Source organism: Hyla sarda, chromosome 1 (genome assembly GCF_029499605.1).
Source record: "Hyla sarda isolate aHylSar1 chromosome 1, aHylSar1.hap1, whole genome shotgun sequence".
NCBI classification, from domain to species: Eukaryota; Metazoa; Chordata; class Amphibia; order Anura; family Hylidae; genus Hyla; species Hyla sarda.
Genome location: NC_079189.1, coordinates 526385865 through 526410739, shown reverse-complemented (window position 1 = coordinate 526410739; position 24875 = coordinate 526385865). Strand labels below are relative to the sequence as shown.

Genomic DNA, 24875 nt, shown 5'->3' with positions numbered 1-24875 from the left:
AATCTAGTAAAGACATTTTTTGTGTGGCTTTTCATATGTAAATCATAAATTCTATGTTTCACTCATGGCCAGTATAGGTTTTACACTGTAATAAGAAAATAAGTTGCTTTATTTGTGTTTGTTATATATGTAATATTAACAACCGAGAATGAAAAAAAAAAAAAAAAGGAAAAAATGGCTTTAAAGCACTAAAATAATCAAGTCCTTGTGTCATTCTTGAAGTTTTCATTTTTTATATACAAAATTGCACCTTTACACAAGTCTCTCAAATGACATAATTGAATTTCCCAGACCCATCAGTCAGTTATTCATAGGATAACTTGTATCAAAAGCAATTTAATAAAAGCACTCATAAGCATTTTATTCCTATCCATGATTGCAGACATTTACAAAAACCAGAACAACATTTGAGTTTACCTTAAAAAATAACTTATTAAGCAGTGATATACACAGCACAAAATAGTTCAGGGAGAAAATGCGACAATTTAGAAGTTTCAAAATGTAAACGTGAAAAAAAAAAAAAAAAGATGGAACAGAAGTCTCTATGTCTCGCTACTTAAAATGGCATGTGATAATATCCTTTTACAATGTCCTGTGGGAATATATATATATTTATATATATATATTTATATATATGTACAGATGATAAATTGCAGTTCTGTTTAGGGCGATTTTTTACATATGCCACTCTTTACAGTCGCTTGAGTTTACGCTTGGACCCGCTTCTTCACAAACAGGGTAAATGGCAAGATATAGAAAAAAACAAGTTTCATGTGACGGGGACCAGGATCCTTAAGTTAAATGGCATGTGATGAATGGTTCTCCTCAAGGGCAGATCTGTGAAGAGGGCTAACTCACTGCAGTCTTCATGACGAGACATTTGAGGACTCACACACTCATTGTCATGCTGGGCGAATACTGAAGAGAAAAAAATTAATATATCAAGAGTTAACATTAGATTTTATTTATACAGGACATTATACAGAGCATTGTGTTCTCCAGCTCACAGCTCCCTCCACAACAACTCTATAGAGACAAGCACGAAGCTCCTTGACCCAATCCCAGAAGTGGATTTATTATCACGGCTATACTTGGTTTGAGGCAGCTTCCATGCCTTCTTTCCCAAGGTCAGGAGAATATTATTAAGGATATGTTCCCACTTGGCGTATACGCAGCATATTTCACGCTGCGCAAAATCTGCAGAAACAGCGGGAAATACGCTGCGTATCCCTCGCTCACCATGCACACAAGGCTTTCTGGAGGCAGCCCTGTGTGTGCAGTGAGTTTTGGAGGTGGGGCCTTGTGTCGGCGTGACTGACGTGTGGCCCCGCCTCCAAAACTCACTACACACCAAGGGCTGCCGCCGAAAAAACCCTGTGTGAATGGTGAGCGAGGGATACGCAGCGTATTTCCCGCTGCTTCTGCAGATTTTGCGCAGAGTGAAATACGCTGCGTATACGCCAAGTGGGTATCTGCCCTAAAAGAATATTTTTCAGCTAATTTTGGGGTGCAATATGGTGCCCCTTTTTCTTTCTTAGCATGTAGACCAGTGTTTCCCAACCAGGGTGCCTCCAGGTGTTGCAACACTACAAATCCCAGCATGCTGGGACATGTAGTTTTGGGTTATCTGAAAAGCCATAGGCTGTATCAGGACATGCTGGGAGTTGTAGCTAGTTAGTCACTAACTGCAACTCCTAAGCAAGCACTGACACAGCCGATGGCTCTGCAGCAGACCCAAACCTAGCACTACATTTTTTGTGGGCATGGCAAGTAAATTTGCGGTTTTAGTTTTCCAGCAAGCTCTACCTAAATTTTTTGGTCTCAGTCCTGAGTTTTTATTTAGGTGCACCCCTAGTTGCTACTGCCCACAGCATTTAAGGGGTTGAACTGTTAGGATTCGGGTAAATTCTCTGATCCTTCCCGTTGTAGCGGGATGTTGGCTGTACATTAAAACTGGCACCTGCTGCAGATGGCACAATAGTGGTAAGTGAGTTCAAACCATACAATTATACTGCACTGTGGGGTAGGAAGGGGTTGTTTATGCAGGGGATCTGAAGCTCCTCATTAGACAGTATACTAAGGCTGGGTTCACACTGCGTTAATAAAGTATGTCATAGGATTATATCGGTATAATAAAAAAAAAAAGGCACTGATGTATACCGCAAGTCCATTCAGTTTAATAGCCTCACTGTAGCAGGCTAGTGCACATTTTCTGCACATATACCTTTTATTTAGCAGGACTCAACTGCAATTTGCTGTGCTTTTGGGTCCTGCTAAATAAACATATATGTGGGGGGGGGGGGGGGGGGTGTTTGGGGGAGTGGTTTTATCATAAATGACCACAATCAGGCGATTGAACGTAACAGGCCTGCTAGGATGCACCAGGGTATATGTCAGCATTCCTATTTTGACAAAATGCTGATATAAACCTATGAACCTGATTAAAGGAGAACTCCAGAATATAAAAATTGTCCCCTATACTGCTGGCAGTAAAAAAGTACATACCTTCCTTCGCTCCCCCGGGGCCTCCGGTAACCGGCTCTGGTCTCCGACACGATCCTCTTGCTGGTTGCCGGTGGTCGGCGAGTCATACTGTGCTCAGCCAATCATTGGCCGCAGCGAAGTCCTGACTCTGCCGGCGATAGGCTGAGCGGCAGTGTGAGAACGCTTCAAGACACAAAATTCTTCACCACACCGGCACCTGCTGCCGGGGCCGAAAACGTCACACTACTGCTCAGCCTATCGCCGGCTGAGCCGGGACTTCACTGCGGCCGGTGACCGGCTGAGCGCAGTATGACTCACTGTCCACCAGGAAGAGGATCGCGGCGGAGACCTGAGCCGGTTACCGGAGGCCCCAGGGGAGCGGAGGAAGGTATGTACATCTTTATTTTTTTTACTGCCGGCAGTATAGGGGACAATTTTTATATTCTGGAGTTCTCCTTTAATGCAGTATTAACTTAGTCTAAGCAATTGAACTATAATGCTATATTTTAGAATCAAAAATGTAATATGAGATGGTAACGTGTCCTTACATACAGATATTTAGATATTTATTGGTAAAAGTTGGATGATATATTGCACTTAAAGGGGTTATCCAGGAAAAAACTCTTTTTTATATATCAACTGGCTCCAGAAAGTTAAACAGATTTGTAAATTACTTCTATTAAAACAACGTAATCCTTTCAGTACTTATGAGCTTCTGAAGTTTAGGTTGTTCTTTTCTGTCTAAGTAATCTCTGATGACACGTGTCTCGGGAACCTCCCAGTTTAGAAGAGGTTTGCTATGGGAATTTGCTTCTAAACTGGGCGGTTCCCGAGACACGTGTCATCAGAGATTACTTAGACAGAAAAGAACAACCTTAACTTCAGAAGCCCATAAGTACTGAAAGGATTAAGATTTTTTAATAGAAGTAATTTACAAATCTGTTTAACTTTCTGGAACCATTTGATATATAATAAAAAGTTTTTTCCTGGATAACCCCTTTAAGAAGCCACGTATTCAAGCAAAGGAAACTCAGAGCAGCGGTTTACTATGCAGAGGTTTTACTGGACAATCTACAATCATTTTGAAAAGCATCAGAGGATCAAAAGTGTATAAAAAGCGAGAATATTCCTATAAAATGCTTTATGAACAGTGCATTATAATACACAGGACATAAGACACTTACACTCTCGCTCTGAAAGGGGTTTAAGAAGTTCCCACCCATCTCTCCGTCATCTCGTGGTGTGCCTGGCTGGTTACTCAGGCTCATGTTGTTCGGAGAGTTCTGTGCGTGGGATAAAAGATATAAAGGTTATATGAGGCAGGGTAACCATGTATAGGCATGTGTGCGCTACAGTAAGGGAAACAATCAATCTCTAGAGCAGTGTATTCAAACCAGGGTGCCTCCTGCTGTTGCGAAACTACAACTCCCAGCATGCCCGGACAGCCGAAGGCTGTCCGGGCATGCTGGGAGTTGTAGTTTTGCAATAGCTGGAGGCACCCTGGTTGGGAAACACTGCTCTAGATATACAATATGATGCATCATCTACATCTGACTGTTTAAGGGTATGTGTACCATTGACGACAATGCAGTGCGCGTGTTATTCAGACGAAAGAATGAACATGTTTATTCTTTCGCCAGATCAATTTCAACGGTGGAATTCTCCATCGCTTAAATTCCACACTGTGAATGGGTCTGCAGAAGAGTTCCGCAGTGTGAACATACAGTCAATTTTTCAAGAAAATGAAGTATTTCTCACAGAAAAGGATTGCAGTAACACATGTTTTGCTATACACATGTTTATTCCAATTGTGTGTATTGGAACTAAACCAAAAAAAGGGAGGAAAAAAAGCAAACTGGACATAATGTCACACCAAACTCCAAAAGTGGCACCCTTTCAAAATTGTGGAAAAATAAGATTGTTTCAAGTATGTGATGCTCATTTAAACTCACCCGGGGCAAGTAACAGGTGTGGGCAATATAAAAATCACATCGGAAAGCAGATAAAAAGGAGAGAAGTTCACTTAGTCTTTGCATTGTGTGTCTGTGTGGGCCACACTAAGCATGGACAACAGAAAAGAGAAGAGAACTGTCTGAGGACCAAAATTGTGGAAAAATATCAACAATCTCAAGGTTACAAGTCCATATCCAGAGATCTAGATTTGCCTTTGTCCACAGTGCGCAACATTATCAAGAAGTTTGCAACCCATGGAACTGTAGCTAATCTACCTGGGCGTGGACGGAAGAGAGAAATTGATGAAAGGTGTCAACGCAGGATAGTCTGGATGGTGGATAAGCAGCCCCAAACAAGTTCCAAATATATTCAAGCTGTCCTGCAGGCTCAGGGAGCATCAGTGTCAGCGCAAAGTATCCGTCAACATTTAAATGAAATGCTATGGCAGGAGACCCAGGAGGACCCCACTGCTGACACAGAGACATAAACAATCAAGACTACATTTTGCCAAAATGAACTTGAGTAAGCCAAAATCCTTTTGGGAAAATGTCTTGTGAACAAATGAGACCAAGATAGAGCTTTTTGGTAAAGCACATCATTCTACTGTTTACAGAAAACGGAATGAGGCCAACAAAGAAAAGAACACAGTACCTACAGTGAAATATGGTGGAGGTTCAATGATGTGTTGGGGTTATTTTGCTGCCTCTGGCACTGGTGCCTTGAATGTGTGCAAGATATCATGAAATCTGAGGGTTTCCAATGGATTTTGGGTCACACTGTACAGCCCAGTGTCAGAAAGCTGGGTTTCCGTCCGAGATCTTGGGTCTTCCAGCAGGACAATGACCCTAAACATACGTCAAAAAGCACCCAGAAATGGATGGCAACAAAGTGCTGGAGAGTTCTGAAGTGGCAGCAATGAGTCCAGATCTAAATCCCATTGAACACCTATGAAGACATCTTAAAATTGCTGTTGGGAAAAGGCGCCTTCCAATAAGAGAGACCTGGAGCAGTTTACAAAGGAAGAGCGGTCCAACATTCCGGCTGAGAGGTGTAAGAAGCTTATTGATGGTTATAGGAAGCGACTGATTTCAGTCACTTAAGTTAAGGGTGGCAATAATTTTGTCCAGCCCATTTTTGGAGTTTGGTGTGACATTAGGTCCAACTAGCTTTTTTTGCTCCCTTTTTTGGTTTAGTTCCAATACACACAAAGGGAATAAACATGTGTATAGCAAAACATGTGTTACTGCAATCCTTTTCTGTGAGAAATACTTCATTTTCTAGAAAAATTTCAGAGGTGCCAACATTTATGGCCACGACTGTATCATAATATTCACTCAAAGTGGTTCTATCAGATATCTATCTAAAGGATACAATGTAAATGTCTATCGATTGGGGTCCCCAGCTCTGGAAATTATGTATAAACCCCTGATCCTGCCAGTCAAGATGGTTGTGACTAACTAGATAAGTAAACTCACTACACTGCTCGCTGCACACTAATCTATGGGAGCTACAGAAACAGGGAGGGAACATCACGCTCTGGGAAATGCTTTGCAGAAAAAACCTGTGTCTTGGCATTCATGTGGGTGTTACTTTTAACATATACAGTGGTCCCTCAACATACAATGGTAATCCGTTCCAAATCAACCATCGTTTGTTGAAACCATCTTATGTTGAGGGATCCGTGCAATGTAAAGTATAGGACAGTGGTCTATAACCTGCGGACCTCCAGATGTTGCAAAACTACAACACCCAGCATGCCCGGACAGCCAACGGCTGTCCGGGCATGCTGGGAGTTGTAGTTTTGCAACATCTGGAGGTCCACAGGTTGAAGACCACTGGTATTGGAGGTTATACTCACCTGTCCCCGCCGCTCCGGACCGTCACCGCTCGTCACTGCTGCCTTGGATGTCGCCTTCCATCGCTGTCGCCGCGTCCCCGACGCTCCGGCAAGGCCTCTGCTTCCCCGGCATCCATGCTCTACGTCGCCGCCATGACGTCGCTACGCACGCCGCTCCTATTGGATGACGGGACGGCGTGCGCAGCGACGTGATGACGACGATGGAGAGCACTGACGATGCAGGGGATCCCGAAGAGGATGCACTGGAGCCCGAGGACAGGTAAGTGATCATCAGTGGACCACATGGGGCACCGTAAACAGCTATTCGGTGGCAGCTGAAGCAGTCTGTGCTGCCGGATAGCCGCTTATGCGATGGCCCCGACATACAAAAGCATCGCATGTTGATGCTGCCTTCCACATGTGATGGCCTCTGAGAGGCCATCGTATGTTGAAATGATCATATGTCGGGGCCATCGTAGGACGGGGGCGGTGGGGGTTGTCACTGAATTACCTAACTGAACATTGTTGCAGACCAAATGTCCCCCAATCCTGGCAGTGGTCTTTTTAGCAGGAAAATACACCCTTCCACACTGCTAAAATTAGAATGGTTTGAGGACCATGACAAAGAGTTCAGGGTGTTCACTTATGGAGGATGCACCTCACAATGTAAAAGATCTGCAGGGAAAACATCTTGGTGCCGGATGACAGAGGACATTTGCAGAAGTTAGGAGTCCAGGCTTTGACAGGTTGGAGCTATTTTGGTGGCATAAGTGGGATCTACATAATGTTAAGCAGGTGGTGTTAATGTTATGGCTGTTCAGTGTATAATGACACACAAGTCCACTGAGGCTTAGCGCCATTAGATTAGATGACAGTCACTTTCCATTAGGTGTCATGAACAATATAATATAATGTTCAATCATAAGAGAGCAGGTCTCATCATTGGCAATTCCATGTCGATCAGAACATAATCTTACCTTGGAAATACTGTCCATGTCCCCTGAACCTAAAAAAACAACACATTGATTAGTGACAATCTATAAAGACTAAAACAATGTAAGTAACACCAGAAACCATACAATCCCCATCATTCTCTGATGGGTACAGTCATTTGTGAGTAGCCTTCACTCTTGGTACTAGTAATGTATCCAGGCAGCTTATAATAGTAATGTGGGTTTATATGTGGTATAAAACCTACAACTAAATCCACGTAGATCTACTACATTGCAGCGTGTACACCTAACACATATTTGCATTCAAAACATGGGAAGAACCTATTACTGGTAAAAACCCTACTGATGAAAGAGCGAAGAGGAATGTGAAGCTCTATCATTGTACAGTTTTACCCGATTCACATCTCATGGTATCCAATGAGAACCACAATGTGTCTATAATAACTTTATTGGACTGAATGTAGACTACATGGGGGAGAACTATCAAAACCTGTGCAGAGAAAAAGATGACCAGTTGCCCATGGCAACCAATCAGATCCCTTCTTTAATTTTTTTTTTTTTTAAAGGCCTCTAAAAAATTAAGAAGCAATCTAATTGGTTGCTATGGGCAACTGATCAGCTTTTCCTCTGCACACGATGTAATAAATCTCCCCAATGTGACTAAATTTGTTCTTTTTCCCAAACATTCATTTTCCTTTTTATTGAGTGGGACTCAAAAGCATGGTAGACTATATTTAACCCCTTAAGGACCAAGCCCATTTTCACCTTAAGGACCAGGCCAATTTTATTTTTTGCGTTTTCGTTCTTTCCTCCTTACCATCTAAAATCCATAACTCTTTTATATTTCCATCTACAGACCCATATAAGGGCTTGTTTTTTGCGTGACCAATTGTACTTTGTAACGAAACCTCTCATTTTACCATAAAATGTACGGAGAACTCAGAAATTTTTTTTTTTACGGAGGAAATTTTTATGAAAACCACAATTTCGCACATTTTGGAGGGTTTCATTTTCACACTGTACAATTTACGGTAAAAATGACATGTGTTCTTTATTCTGTGGGTCAATACAATTAAAATGATAGCCATGGCTAGATACTTTTTTTTTTTTTAAGCGGTACAAAAATATAAATCTAAAACTTTTTGTACAAAATCAGTAATCTAAAATCGCCCTATTTTGACCACCTATAACTTAAAAAAATTTCCATATATAGGGCGGTATGAGGGCTAATTTATTGTGTCGTCATCTGTACTTTTTATCGATACCACATTTGCATATATAAAACTTTTAGATCATTTTTTATGATTTTTGTTTTTAATAAAATGTGACAAAAACAGCAAAATTTTCGGACTTTTAAAAATTTTTGGCGTTTACACTGTTCACCGTACGGGATCATTAACATTACATTTTGATAATATGTTTATAAAAAAAAATGTTAAGCTTTTTGGGGGTAAAATGGGAAAAACAGACAATTTTTATTTTTTTGGGGGAGGGGATTTTTTTTTTTTACTTTTTATTTTTAAATTTTTCAACTTTATTTATTTTAACACTTTTTATGTCCCCATATCTATAGCAACCATTTGACTACTAATACTGTTCAGTGCTATGCATAGGACATAGCACTGATCAGTATTATCGGCTATCTCCTGCTCTGGTCTGCTCGATCTCAGCCGGGAGACGGACAGAGGCAGGTGAGGGGACCTCCGTCCGCCATTACAGATGATCGGATCTCCACGTCGCTGTGGGCGATCCGATCATCTATTTTATCATGCGCATTGCCGCAGATGCCTTGATCTGTACAGATCGCGGCATCTGAGGGGTTAATGGCGGACATTCGCGCGATTGCGGATGTCTGCCATTACTGCCGTGTATGATGCGAGCACCGCTCCGATGCTCACGGTCATACACAGGACGTAAATGTACGTCCTGTTGCGCGAAGTACCGCCAAACCAGGACGTACATTTACGTCTGTGGTTGTTAAGAAGTTAATCTACTGAAGTCAATAGGAGTAATGAGGGTTCAAACATGATAGGCTGTCAATAGCTGACAAAGTGTAAAAAGTCTTATATTTATTTATATAATAGATGAAAAGAACACTTACCTAAGGAGCCATTTATATGGTGCGGTTCCATCCCACCTAATCCACTCATTGGGCCATCTGATCCAGGCCCCATGGGGAACTAGTAGGACAAAAAGTGTATGGTCATTCTTCATTGCTAATACCTATCATACCAGTTTATACATACATTGCTTTATATCCATTTATAACAGAACGGATAACTTTTACTGTCAGAGCTGAATACCAGAATTTCATTTATACATACACAAACCCTACTGTACCCACCCCAACTCTTACATTAGGTCTGTTGGCGCCAGGAGGAACTGCATTCATTAATGTGTACATATTGTCTCCAGAATTTGTGGAATCTGAAACCGGAAGATACCAATAATGTATAAAGTCAGGGCACGGCTATATATACAGCAGCTGTATACCAATGATTGTATATTAGCAGACATAAAACATGTATGGGACAAAGTGGTTCTAATGGAAGGGTATATACCTACCTGCTGGACTGGGCATAATCGGAGTGCCAGGAGGCCCACCGCCACCAGGAGGACCCTGCAGAAATAAATATGAAGAATGGTTCATATGGACTGTGCAAAATATCATACATTACTTTCAAGACCACATCATCTCTCTGTAAATGCTATTGCACAACTAACAGTTCAACGGATCCTCCTGGAATACATTGCCGTCTATGGGGACGGCAATGTACGTGCAGTCCTAGCGGGCATACTTGAAATCTCTAGTTGGATTTTTTTCTGGCTAGAAATTCCGTAGTGTGAACCTAGCCTAATAAGTGATGACCAAGGATCTCTAGGCCACTTCTTAGTGTAGAGTTTCCCAACCAGGGTGCCTCCAGCTGTTGCTAAACTACAACTCCCAGCATGCACGGACAGCCAACGGCTGTCCGTGCATGCTGGGAGTTGTAGTTTTGCAACAGCTGGAGGCACCCTGGTTGGGAAACGCTACACTAAGAAGTGGCCCAGAGATCCTTGGGCATTACTTATTACTTATTAGGCTAGGTTCACCAACCCTGGTTGGGAAACACGGTCTAAACACAGTTAATTTACAACCAATTTACTGTGGATTTTCCACAGAAATAATTACAATTGTTTTTCTGCAGGTAAATGCACAGCAGGAAATTTGCACTAAACCATGTGGATTTTGGTACTGGAAGAGCCACTGTGGATTTTTAAGTAAAATATTGGAAAATAGTTAATTAAATACATTTTCACGAGCAAATCTGCAGCAGATTACAGTCCCAGCAAACTGAATGTGATTTGTTTTTTGACTGACTGAACTAGATTTCCAGCGCGGATTTTAAAAACCACAGTATGTCAATACGACAGATTTAATGCAGCTTTACCTATAAAAATTTATGAGGAAAGTACAATCTGCAGCAGTTTTACATAAAACCCACAGTAAAAAAAAATCTACACCAAGAGTTGTTTTGATTTGATTCTGATTTTCTCCGCAAGTAAGGCTGCGTTCACACGGCCGTCTAGACCCGTCCCATTCTTCTCTCGTCCAAAAAAAAAAAAACGGACAATAATGGATGCAAACAGATGTTATCCGTTTGTATCCGTTATTGTTCAGTTAATAAACCAAAAAATATATATATTTATTTGTTCTGAGCATGCTCAGAAGTAAAATCGGATAAAAAAAAACGGACTGAAAAAACGGATGCAAATGGAGGACATTAAAGGCTCATCTGTTTTCCATAGACTTGAATGTAAAATTTACTATATCCATTTTTTCCCGTTTTTTTGACGGAAGAAAAAATACTGCATGTGTTTTTTTGGCATAAAAAAAAATGGAAATGAGTGCAGACGGGTACAAACGGATGTAACGGATTGTTAAAAAATCTACTGGTGCCAGAAAGTTAAAAAGATTTGTAAATTACTTCTATTAAAAAATCTCAATCCTTCCAATACTTATTAGGTGCTGAATACCATAGAGGAAATTCTTTTCTTTTTGGAACACAGAGCTCCCTGCTGACATCATGACCACAGTGCTCTCTGCTGACATCTCTGTCCATTTTAAGAACTGTCCAGAGTAGGAGAAAATCCCCATAGCAAACATATGCTGCTCTGGACAGTTCCTAAAATGGACAGAGATGTCAGCAGAGAGCACTGTGCTCGTGATGTCAGCAGAGAGCTTTTAAGCAAATGAAGAAAAGGTAGTCCAGCAGTCCCTTTAAAACGTAGATCCTTTATTGAACTTTTTCTTAAAAATGCAGAGCACACACCATACACCTTCACCTAGTCAGCAAACTTCTATGGACGCGTTTCAAACGCATGCGCGTTCTTGATCACCAGTGGTGATCAAGAATGCGGATGCATTCGAAACGCGTCCATAGAAGTTTGCTGACTAGGTGAAGGTGTATGGTGTGTGCTCTGCATTTTTAAGAAAAAGTTCAATAAAGGATCTACGTTTTAAAGGGACTGCTGGACTACATTTTCTTAATTTGCTTACAAGTACCAAGCCGGGCCGGGCTCGAGTCCTTGCAGACCGTGGAGGAGGTGAGCTGAGAGAACTTTATTTCTTATTCATTTGTTAAGCAGAGAGCTTTGTGTTCCAAAAAGAAAATAATTTCCTCTGTAGTATTCAGCAGCTAATAAGTACTGGAAGGATTAAGATTTTTTAATAGAGGTAATTTCCAAATCCGTTCAACTTTCTGGCACCAGTTGATTTAAAGAAAAAAAAGTTTTCCACCAGAGTACCCCTTTAATCCGTTTTCAGCCTGCAAGAAAGGAACCGAAATGGGGATAATTAAACGGACACAGGCGGCCATGTGAACGCAACCTACTCTGTCTAGGGTGCATTTACCTTAAATTTATTTAAAATCTGCCGATATTGCTGCACATAAGCAGCGTTTCTTAAGCAAAAGCAGCAAAAATAAAACGGAGTTGCAGACAAAAGTCAAGGGGAAATTTGGCACCAAATCCGGAGCATTTCTGCAACATAAACAGCCTGTGGTTCTAAAATCTGTAGAGCAGGTCGAATTCTGTGCGGATTTTATTTCAATCTCATCCATATGTAAATGCTGCAGATTTTATTAGGCCCCGTTCCGCCTGGCGGCCGCCACCGAAGGTGCTTCGGCGCTAGGGCCACGGGGCACTGAACCATCACCATTGACGGCTATGCAGTGCTCGTGGAATCTGCGCAAAGAATGAAAATGTTCTTTCTTTGCGCGGAACAATTTCAGCGGCGGAATTGTCCGCCGCGGAAATTCCGCAGTGTGAGCGGGTCTCGCGGAGACCCATTCACACTAATGTTAAGTTCACAACGCGGAGTTCCGCTCGTGGAATTCCGCGAGAATTCCGTAGTGTGAACATGGCCTTATGCAGAAATTGCATACAGAAAATCTGAAGCCTGTACGTCACATGTGGTTGATATCCAAAAAAGGAATAATTATGATGGAAAATTCTATTTAAAGGTTTCTTGAAACTTCTCTATGACCTTATTTAATGGTTTTAAAAAAAAGAAATAAAAAAAAAAAAAAGAAAAGTTTCTATAGCACTAATTGCAAATGTAACAAGTGGTTAAATGCTACTATAAAAAAAAAAAAAGACATTTAAGTTATGTAAGCGGAACGTATACTGTTGCTTTGTGTATATTTTACGCCTGCAGTTTTATGGCTTCTCCATAAACTGACCACATTAGCGTTCTACCTCTCCTGCAAACGGCAGACATAATCAATGGATTCTGAAATCCTCATTGCTGCAAACGACTGAGAAGCAGCTTTTCGGAGTCGCGCGCCAGCGCTGGATGTGGTTATGTAGGGAAGCCTGGCTCTCCCTGCATCTGTGCGCAGATTGGTAACGGTTCTTCAAACGAATATCAACATATGCACATTAAACGTCAGACAAAACACTGGAACACGGCTCAGATGTTCACTCCGAAGACAATACTCAAGGGCTCCTCTTAACATCTGGATAACTATTTCTTTGACTAAATAAAATGTTACATCAATTCCAATGAGCAAACAAAACCAGATGAACTTACAACGTAATTCCCGGGAGACGCGGACGAGTAGGGTATCTAAAAGCAAATAAAAAATCAAAGTTACTCTTTTATTGTTCAGAGAGAATATCTATTGATCGCTTTCCTTGTTGGGGAAATTTTGCTTGCAGGACAAATTGTTCTCTTTAGTTAGATTAGTCCGGCTTGTGCCACACAGATACTACATAACAGGGAGGTGGACACGCATCACTCCTAGGAACATCAGTCAGCAAAACCTTCTCATTTTGATGGGACTTGCCCACTATGTTAAGTGTGTGGGGGTGTGAGGATTTTCCCCCCAACTCCAGAGGTCAGGGAGGCTGGATATCAATATTTCTGATTATCTTCATGGGAGAAAGTCTAGCAGCAGCAGATTTCCCTCTTCCTATGGAGAACACATGCATGCTCTGCTAAATGTTCATGGGGGAGTTGGGAGCAACAGCTATTAAAGGTATATGTCACTTAAAAAGGTGTTCCTGTCAGACATATCAAAATTTTATCTCCCGTGGTCTCAGTACCAAGACCCCACTGACTGCTAGATATAAGCCAGCAGAAGTGCCGTGCTGTGATTTTCACTCCCAAGCTCTCCTCTCAATCTGATTTATTGCACGAGATGGAGATCATAATATACACACACAAATATATATGGCCCAATACAGGGGACTAAATTAAAGGGGTATTTCAGGCCAAAACTGGCTCCGGAAAGTTAAACAGATTTGTAAATTACTTCTATTAAAAAATCTTAATCCTTCCAATAGTTATTAGCTTCTGAAGTTGAGTTGTTGTTTTCTGTCTAACTGCTCTCTGATGACTCACGTCCCGGGAGCTGTGCAGTTCCTATGGGGATATTCTCCCATCATGCACAGCTCCCGGGATGTGACATCATCATTGAGCAGTTAGACAGAAAACTTCAGAAGCTAATAACTATTGGAAGGATTAAGATTTTTTAATAGAAGTAATTTACAAATCTGTTTAACTTTCCGGAACCAGTTGATAAATATAAAAAAAGGTTTTGCCTGGAATACCCCTTTAATTGCATGCTGTAGGCAGAATATACCTTACTTGATGACTGGACCATTGGACCTTAAGGCTCAATTACCCCATAGGCTGTTCAGTCATTAGGTATTGCACTCAACTGGTTGGTGTTAAAGGGACATGTAATTGATGGCCTAATATAGAGGTCTCTCCATACAATGATGGTCCCTTTAGACCGTATTCTTGTACTTTTTCTTAAAAACAAGTGGCACATGCTATTTATGTATGAATAATGGGAATACAAAAATTATCAAACATATACTAACTGAATTTGCACTGCCAGGGTTTGGCCATGGTCTTCCACCGCCTGGACCCCTAAGTAGTAAAAAAAAAAAAAAAAAAAAGATCATCATTATTTCAACAATCTAAACTAAATATATCAGAATATAAAACAGCACCAAAGGCTTAAACAACAATCCCTTAAAGCACAACTGGATATTGTACCCCCCAGACTAATAACATGATAGTATAGATGATGATACGTGTAATGCAGCTATACCTTTGGCTGCTCTTTATCACACTTTATCAGCAGGAAAATAGTTTTATCGTGCGGTCAGCAACAGTCGGATAGGCGTGGCCGGGGATCGTAATGCCCCACCTCCGCCACACCTATCCCCTGTAAGTGAGCGCTGGACCACTGTGTGATTGACACACAGGTCCCCACTCCCGATGTCCATGATGTGCGGTCCGGCATGACTCCACTCAGCCTATACATATTATGTGCACCTTTATGATATACATTGCCCGTACTCCTCTTCTTTCTTCTCCTTGTGCCGGAGACGCGCTGCTTCTGCTTTCACTAGAGGCAGAGAGCTCACTCCCGTTGTCTGCCACCAGCTCAGTGCGACTGTGCAGTGCTAGAGGCAGGGAGGGAGTTAGAAGAGGAGTACTGGCACTGTATATCATAAAGGTGCACATAATATGTATAGGCTCAGTGGAGTCACGCCGGACCGTACATCATGGACATCGGGGGGTGGGGACCTGTGTGTCAATCACAATCACTTACAGGGGATAGGCGTGGCGGAGGTGGGGCATTACGATCCCCAGCCACGCCTATCCGACTGTTGCTGACCACACAATAAAACTATTTTCCTGCTGATAAAGTGTTATAAAGAGCAGCCAAAGGTATCTCTGCATTACAAGTGTCACCATCTATACTATCATGGTATTAGTCTGGGGGGTACAATATCCATGACAGTTGCGCTTTAAGGACACAAGCCATTTTGTGAGGGCTTGTTTTTTTGCATGACCAATTGTACTTTGTAATGATATCACTCATTTTACCATAAAATGTATGGCAAACCCAAAAAATAATTATTTGTGTGAGGAAATTGAAAAGAAAACTGAAATTTTACACATTTTGAAGGTTTTGTTTTTCCACTTTATTCTGTGGGTCAATACGAATAAAATAATACCCATGATTACATACTTTTTTATTATTTGACTGCTTTAAAAAAAAAAAAAAAAAAAAAGGGGTATTCAGTGTTTGTTTTTTTCATCAGCAATTGTACTTTGTAATGACATCAATCATTTTATAACTGCAGCGAAACAAAAAATAAATAAATAAAAATAAAAAAGTGAAATAGAAAAAAAACTGCCAGTTTGTAACTTTTGGGGGCTTCCGTTTCTACGCAGCGCACTTTTCAGGAAAATTACACCTTATCTTTATTCAGTAGGTTCATATGGTTACAAGAATACACAATTTATGTACCGTAGGTTTTATTTTATTTTACTACTTAAAAAAATTATAACTACATGCACCAAAATTTGATCTTCTGACACAACTTTTTTTTATTTTTACGCATATGGGCCTATATGAGGGCAATTTTTTAGCGCCGTGGTCTGTAGTTTTTATCAGTAGCATTTTTTATGGGACTTTTTGATCGCTTTTTATAAATTTTTTTACAGTATACGAATGAAGTGACCAAAAATGCACAAAGAGGCAGGTAAGGGCCCTCCCGCCGTCCTCTCAATTCAGCTCTACTGAGCTGCTGGAATACTTTTACTATCGTTTTGGACACTGCAATCAACTTTGATCGCGGCGTCTAAATGGTTAATACCAGGCATCGGGTCCTGGCTACTGACAGTCAGGACCCACTGGGCTTGACGCGTGCTCAGCTCGTGAGCACACTTCAAACCCCAGTAATGGGACCAGGGCGTACCTGTACACCCTTCGTCCCCAACAGGTTAAAATTGCCCTATTTTGATCCCCTCTAACTTTCCCATTTTTCCCGTATACAGGACTCCATGAGGGAAAAAATTTTGTGCCAAGATATGTAGTTTTCTTTTTGGTACCACCTTTGTGTAAATCTGTGTATTTTATCCCATTTTATAATGTGACCAAAACACATCAATTTTTGAAATTTTTTTTAAAGCTTTTTGGGGGAAAAGTGCTGTATGGCTGCAGATGCCGTGATCTGTATTGATCATGGCATCTGAGGGGATAATGGCAGAAATCAGCGCAATTGCTAATGTCTGCCATTACTGTCTGCACTTCGGTGCTCGTGTCATGTACAGGACGTAAATGTACGTCCTGGTGCACTAAGTACCAGTGGATCAGGACGTACAATTACGTCCTATGTCCTTAAGAAGTTAAAGGGGGCCTGTTGCATTGAAAATGCAGTCCAATCTGTAACGATCATGATATAGAATAGGAAGAGCTGACCAGAAAGCTATATCGTTTTGTGGTAAAGGACTTAGGATGACTAGTAATTATTATTTATTTAATGAAACCATCAAGAGAACCCTATTAGTGCTATAATATGCCTGGGCATGAGCACTTCTAATAGTTTATTGCTCCACATTAATGGTACTTCTGTCTAGAGTTTAGATTGATTATAAAAGTCCACTTACATATTCATGCCAGGCATTCCTGGGCCACCAAGTGCGTTCAGTGGCGGTCGCATTCCACCTCCGTAACTCTGTAATGATAACCAAGGGTCAGACTACCACAAAACAAAAAAAACAAAACCAAAGAGGAAAGGAGAAAGAAAGGACAGCACATTAATGGCAGCTCTACAGATGTCAGCTGACAGTGCCTCACCACACGCACACACAACAAAACAGCAACACAAGGCTGCCATACACTACACAAGATTATCAAAGGTTTAGTAAACCTTTGGATTAAAATAGTCTACTTTATTTACATCTATAGTATGAGATTAGGAAAAAGAAAACATTGCTGATCTTGTCCATAGGCCAAGTATGGTATTGCAGCTTAGTCCCACTCAACTGTATTACCTAATAGGTTGCTGGGACAAAATAGAAAAAACAAACTAACAAAAAACTGTACCTACCTACCCTTGGTCCCCTAGCAGCTCCAGTTCTTCTTCTGATACCCCTCCACTGGTCTCTTTAGCCTGCTTCTGAGAATAGCTCTGTAAGCAGGGCCTGACCACAGCAGTTTTAGCCAGTGACTGGCTGAGGAGGCAAGCTCTCCGAGTAGCTGGGTACCGGAAGAACTAAAGCTGCAGCCAAGAACTGAGGTAGGTAATTCAAGTTTATTTTGGACACTACATCTGGGAACTGGACACCATTGAAATGCTTAATATAACGGCCAACATTTATCAATTTGCCTGAGAACAAAACTTTTGGGTGACCAATGACAGCTCAGCTTTCAATTTACCAGCGCTCCGTAAGATATAAAAGCTGAGGTGTGATTGGTTGCTATGGGAAAAAAACTGTAAGTTGTGGTCTTTGTATAATACATCTAAGCCAAAATCCTTCCAGGAGCTTTGAGGACAGGTTTATTGGCTTGTAATACACATTTGGTATTTGCAAAATGTTGACTTTAAGGAGGTGGACAAAAACTTTGTGCTGATTATTGAATTACACTGCTGCTCTCTGAATGTATAAATCAGCATCAGATCAAGAATTGTTGCAATAGTCAAATATAAACTGAAGAACAAAAACCACATGACATTTTCAACAATTCTGTGGAATTTTTAGCTATAATTATGAAAATACTTAAAAGTGATACATGAAAATATAACTCAGATATAAGTTGAATATAATCATTAGTTATGGAAGGACCTTAACAATTACAGCTTTCAATCAGCTCCACATTTAAAAGGGTATTCCAGACAAATACATCTTATCCCCTGGAGATATGACGTCACGCCACGCCCCCTCCATGTCGATGGGAGGGGGGCGTGACGGTCGTAGAATGTGGGTGCTGCACGGAGATCGTGGGGGGTCCCAGCTGTGGGCCCCCCGCAATTAGACATCTTATTCCCTATCCTTTAAGAGATGCTAAAGTTGGCCAAACACTTTAGCCATAAACATGCACACACTTGGCTTGGTTCAGTGTGAACACAATATGAATTGAAAGGAGAAAAGGGGGGGGGGGGAGCTGTTGCCAGCAGCTTATTACCCCCAAAGTTTGGGGACCCTATACATATTAGAAGGTTAGCCAATCCAGCATGTTCGGGAGACTTTAATAATTTTGCCCGGGTTAAGGAAATCACACAACCAGATACTTCCAAGCTTTACAGTATTATAACTACTAAAACATAGGTTATGTACCTGTGGGCCGAGAGGAACCATTCCACGGGGGCCACTCATTCTCTGCATTGGCCCACCCATGTTTGGATGCCCTAAAGTAGGAAGAACCAATAAAAACATAAACTTATTATAAAGTATGAAATGATAAAACAACTATCCAGCCTTCATTACGGTGGGTACAGGTCAGACAGATCACTTTAGCACTGAATGTCAAAGTAGAGAATGTGTTCTTGCAGTGGTTAGCAGAATCATGACCTTGGACGGAGATGACCCAGCAGAGTGGTGACAGTATATGATAATGTGACTTACATACCGCGAGCAATGATAAAAGACAAAGATTTTCTTCTTATACCCATTCATTTCTGGAAAACTGGCACAGCAAGGGCAAGAGACGCCAGCATTTTACTAAATGTCACCATTGGAACTGTGAAATATTATTACACTAAATTGCAATGGCATAAGAACAAAAGAACACAGATGTTTGTTCTAACTACATTAGAATTTCTTCAGACTACATCCCAATTCAGTGGACCTGCCATGTGCCCAGGGCCAGATTAAGGCTGCCTGGGGGATGGAGCCCTTCAGTATGATGCCCCCCCCCCCCCCTCTCCTCGAAAATACACCAATCCTGGCACAGGCACATCCCTAAAAACCGCCACGTGGGGAGTCTGAGTCAACTGAGTCACCCCCCCACCTAATGCCAGACATGTCAGGGGCCCCCCCTTGTTTCACTGGGCACGTGGGGCCTGTAGCAAGAGCTCCAGGAGCTCCAATGATAATCCGGCCCTGCATGTGCCATGAGGGGAATAGCAGAGGCATCAATCCCATAAAATCTGTGTATGCAATCCTGGGGAAAACCACAGATAACATGACAAACCCAGCTGAGCTGCATCAAAAGAAGCTTTGCCCTGTCAGCAGAATTCTAGTTCTATTACCTTGTTGCCTTGAAGGATCCATGCCACTGGGAAGTAATGTTTGGCTTCCAGGAACGCCCCCGAGTCCCTAGAGAAACAGACACTTTTCTTATAGATAGATGGCAATAGAGATAAGGGACAACATTAGAGAGTGAATTCATAAATTACCTGATTAGGTATTCTTAATGGAGGCCGTGGACCGCCTGGATATCGAGGGGACATGAAAGGCTAGTGATATAAAAAAACATATAGCGAGTAGGTAAAATTTTTGTAAACCTATTTTTCAGACATTATAATATATTCAACAGTTAAATAAGTTTACATAAACAAGTAAAATAACTAGGTCTTTTATGAATATCAAATGTAGTCAAGACATTGCACATAACAGTAAACGTGTAATAGGACATATATGTCTATTAATGCACCTACACTTCCTTGGTCTTTGAGAACACTCAGCATTACCTTAAACAGTTAAGTGATTATGGATAGTATATGCAATTACTCTATAATCACGGGGTGCTGACCTATGGGACCACCACAGTCCTGAAATAAAAAGGTTTACAGTGCTGGTTTACAGCTAGGCGCCCTTTACTATTCTTTTTCTGAAAATCTTTGCCATGGACAGCTGTAGGGTCAGGGAGCTTTGTGGTGCAGGAAAAACTCAGAAAGGGGATGCAGTGTTTAATCTGTTCTGTGCCCCCTTCATTCTTATGACTGTGGGGGTCCCAGCAGTCAGATTCCCAACAATCATAAAGAGATGACATATCCTACCCATTTAAGGCTGCTTTCACACTATATACTATAACGGGCTATAGACTGTAATGGGATTTTCTAACGACCGTATAGGATTTTGTATAACAGCCGATTTTCAGGGTTTTTATAACCGACGTTTATAAGGATCTTTTAACGGATGAATTTTATAGTGTGAAAGCAGCCTAATACATTTTCCTGGAATTTAAGAGAATGTTCAATTCAGCAAAGGTCACAACTATTCTCCATTGCATGAAAAAGCTTGTCACGGCTCCAACTACTACCTACACAGCAAAGTAGTAATAATTTACAATAATAATTCTAGAGAGAAAATATCTTCTTTCAAGTCCATAGGAATTTCTGGTTTACCATACCGTACATGCACACAGCTTGGTCACGTAGAGTGAAACAGTGTTCATATAAGCATAAAGACAAGACTGATATCAGAGTTACACTAGAACATTTTCTAGCTCCGACACTCAAAATGTATATTGCATGAATAGCCGGTACACTCAAAAGTAACCAAACTTGTATTATACATACATTATCCCTTAAGCTTTGGCCATAAGACTACTATGAGAGCAGAGGTTGCTGCTCAGCAGGTTGAGGTATGGTTTGGACCAACCCCCCCAAGATTGTCAGCTTGGCCAAGCAAATCTGGAAAAGAAGGAGAAGGGAATATGCTGCTGCCAGAAACCTCTGAAGGTGGCTTATCTGCTATGGATATAAAGGATCGGTTATGCCGAAATCCAGCATGGTTAAAAAGGTACTCCACTGACCAGCGTTTAGTTTAGGGGTACTCCACTGGCCAGTGTTCCCACTGCGTTCGTAACTGTCTGTCAGGCCACGCCCCTCAATGCAAGCCTATAGGAGGGGGCGTGGCGGCCGCCACGCCCCCTCCCATAGACTTGCATTGAGGGGCGTGGCCTGACAGACAGTTACGAACGCAGTGGGAACACTGGCCAGTGGAGTACCCCTTTAAGCCTGCCTTTCCCTAACAATTGCCAGCAGGTGAGAGCTAGGGGAACAGTTCTTTAAAAGGGTAAAAGATATGTATTTTATTTTTTTTAGTTCACCAATTAGAGCCGGATACTGACACCCGTTCTTTCTATTCTTTTTATTGAAGTTTTTTATTTTCGATTTTCTGCACATGATTATGGGGGCAGCCATCGAGCCGACATTGTGGGATCTGCAACACAGCAGCCCCATTGATAATCGGACACAATAGACTGGAGATTACTCTATGATTTCTATAGGAGGGTGTTGCGGGCATGCTCTGTGAACTGTGTAGAGGTCAGCAATGGGGAACTGTAACCATCAATTATTGCCAATGGTAGATTCTGTGCCAGCTATACATAAGGTGTCGCCTTTTGTTCTAATCCTGCCTGACTTCAGTCAATGTTCATATTTACTCTTCAATACTGGTTCATGCTGTCCGGTCGTGTTATTGGTATTTAATAATGGTTCATGGTACTCCTCAATGGAGGTGAGAACTATCATAATCACATGTGTATTATAACCCATTGCCATCATCTAGACATCGGCTTTTATTTTATCAAATGTACTAGAACAGCTAGGTTGTTGGATGCCACTAAACCTGGTGCTTTACCCTCCATAGATGTAACATTTCAGCAGAACTGCACTCTACAGCATTTGTCCACAACTATAATATGACCTTAGGCACCATGTTATTAGCTCCCTAAGCGACAAAAAGCACATAAACACCCTGTATCGAAAACACTGGAATTTTACTTCAATGACTAGAAAGTTTTCTTTAACGGCATTTGGCTGACAACAAATTGGTATAAACAGCTCTACTGAATGCATGGAGCAATATAGGTTTTTACAACAACTAGTGGCACTTCTCAATATTATAACTGAAACTATAGACGGCCGGGGGCAGGTCCCCCAACTATCCAGTTTTATTTAGTAACCTCATATGCAGCAGAAGGACCTTTTAGACTCAACAGGATTTAGAGGCCGGGGGCAACCACACATATAAACTGTACAAATGCAAATATTATGCTAAAAATGATATTTTAGAGGTTTATATGATTTGGGGACAATGTTGATAGCTTATCAATAAAATTAGAGGACTATTTTATGGCATCATTATTTTTGAGAAATAAAAAAAAAAAGTCACCAAAGGACGCTTTATGCATTTTTCATATAATAACCATATGAAAACCATGAAACAGCTGTCCACATAGGAGTAATTTTCTCTTTAGGCCAAGTTTCTACTTGTTTTTTCGTCCCGCGTTTTTTGTTTGAAAAAAATGCCTGAAAAAAAACAGTGCAATTTCCTGCGTCTGGCATTTTTTCTGGTGTTTTTTTTTTATTTGTGTGGAAATTGCATTTCTGGCCTCTTTGTTGGGTACCAAAAAAAAAAATAAAAAAAAGATGCAGTAGTGATGGAAAAAATAAATTTAACGAAATTTATTTTTTATAACAAAATTTTTATTAATTTTTAATAAAGTGTGTGTTTCACTTTTTTTTTTTCTCTTTTTTTGAAATTTTTTAGGTAGTACTACTACTCCCAGCATGGAACACACTGTTCCATGATGGGAGTAGTAGTACCTGTACTAATAGACATATCGCCCGATGCGATCGTCCATAATATGGCAGAGATGCGGAGTGGCTATATACAGCGCTCGCATCTCTGCACTATACTCCAGCCAGTGACATGAATAGAACGTCACTCATTCATATTTTCCGCCCAGAGTGGGGATTGGCCGGATGGTTGTAGCCAATCACAGCTCTCAGCGAGAAATAGTGCAGAGATGTGGAGCACAGGAGAAAGCCGCTCCGCATCTCTGCTATAGATAGGACGTCTGACACCCACTGTGATCGTCCTGTATAATGTATAGATGCGGGCGGCCGCTCTTCTATGGTCCCCTGCACTGACGTATCTATACACCTAGTCATATTTCCCACAGAGCGTTGTGATTGGTTGGAACCATCTGGCCAATCACAGCTCTCTGCGGGAAACATGAATAGGTGTATATATATACAGCAGTGCAGGGGACCATAGAAGAGCAGCCGCCGCATCTATATATATATATATAGGAGGATCGCAACAGACCTGGGGCGATCTGTTAATTAGTACAGGTACTACTACTCCCATCATGGAACAGTGTGTTTAATGCTGGGAGTAGTAGTACCACCTAAAAAATAAAGAATATAAAGTGAAAAACACACACATTACATTTTTATCATTGTCGTCTACATTTTTAATGCTCTGCCCACCCACATAAATTTTGCTATAAAAAAGATAAATATTGTTAAAAGCAATTTTTCCATCACTACTGTATATTTTTTTTAATTAGTTTTTTTAATGGTACCCTACGAAATTTTATTAAAAAAGGTATAACTTTTTTGGATCGCTAAAGTCCAAAAGAGAATAAAAAGTGCCTTGAGAAAGCGTTCTGTGTAACGTGAAACTGTTGGTGTGTTCCTCTCTGCTGTGACCTGCTGAATAGCAATAAAGAAGCGGTTTTATTTGCACAAAGACCTGGAGTGCCGCCTGCTATTTTCTTCCTACCAATATTCTCTGTGGACTTTTCTTTTTGGAGCGGGCACTGGTAGTGCAGCCGTGGATAAGGTGGTCTCGGGGGATCCCGGATTCGAGTGCGGTGGCTGGAAAGGTGCATGCAATCCCTCTTTCTATTGAGAATAAAAACCGCCTGAAAAAACGCCAAAGTTAAAACCCACCTGTTGTTTTTCTTGGCATTTTTTTTTTTACTCCCATAGACTTCTATGGGAGAAAAACGCCACGATTGCAGGGGAAAAAAACGCCAGTGGCTCAACATGCTACGATTTTGCAAAACCGCGGAGGAGCTGCAAAACGCTAAAAATAAAAAATTTTAAAAAATGCGACAAAACTCCAAAAGGATTAAAAAATGGGATTAAAAGTGGAAAAAGAATTTAGCGATTTCTCATTGATTTACCGCTAAAATCTGGCGGCAGTGGTTTTTGGCCTAAAAAGCGCCATGCGGTAGAATTGGTGTTTTTCTTGGCGTTTTTCCTAAAAAAAAAAGTTGAAACTTAGCCTTAGGAGAGTTTATGGCTATCAATCCCTGGTCATGTCCTAAGGCTTTTTAAAAAGTCGAACACAGACTTGCTAGAATGCTATTTCCAAAAGATTAGAGGATACTTTGCATGTCCTTTTCCCTAAAAAGCCAATAGAGCTTTGTTTCAGGTTGCTGAACATACGATAAGGGGTTAAAGTACAAAACACAACAGTAAAAACAACAGAAAAACTGTAAATGACAGACTAATATAGAGGACAAGTCTTACAATCTACATAGTCTTGACATGCATTTTAACCCTTGCCTTAAGAAGATCATTACCTCCTAGTCCCATCACATAGGCCTCTG

General features: G+C 41.1%; 1 protein-coding gene across 4 annotated transcripts in view; it reads right to left on the bottom strand.

The window, feature by feature from the left end:
* Positions 1-205: 205 nt before the first annotated feature.
* The window catches only part of SSBP2 (single stranded DNA binding protein 2), a 214851-nt gene continuing 190181 nt past the window's right edge, over positions 206-24875 (bottom strand). For 2 of the 4 annotated variants that reach the window (XM_056539123.1, XM_056539142.1), the window contains 12 exons: positions 19918-19977; positions 19771-19837; positions 18857-18927; positions 17186-17253; positions 14599-14647; positions 13301-13336; positions 9793-9847; positions 9572-9654; positions 9329-9407; positions 7252-7280; positions 3669-3767; positions 206-918 (listed from right to left, as the gene is read on the bottom strand). In XM_056539123.1, the coding sequence (XP_056395098.1) occupies positions 889-918; positions 3669-3767; positions 7252-7280; positions 9329-9407; positions 9572-9654; positions 9793-9847; positions 13301-13336; positions 14599-14647; positions 17186-17253; positions 18857-18927; positions 19771-19837; positions 19918-19977 (726 nt within the window). In that variant the 3' untranslated portion in view covers positions 206-888. The remainder of the gene's footprint in view (positions 919-3668; positions 3768-7251; positions 7281-9328; positions 9408-9571; positions 9655-9792; positions 9848-13300; positions 13337-14598; positions 14648-17185; positions 17254-18856; positions 18928-19770; positions 19838-19917; positions 19978-24875) is intronic. The other 2 variants (XM_056539132.1, XM_056539152.1) reach the window with 1 other exon arrangement.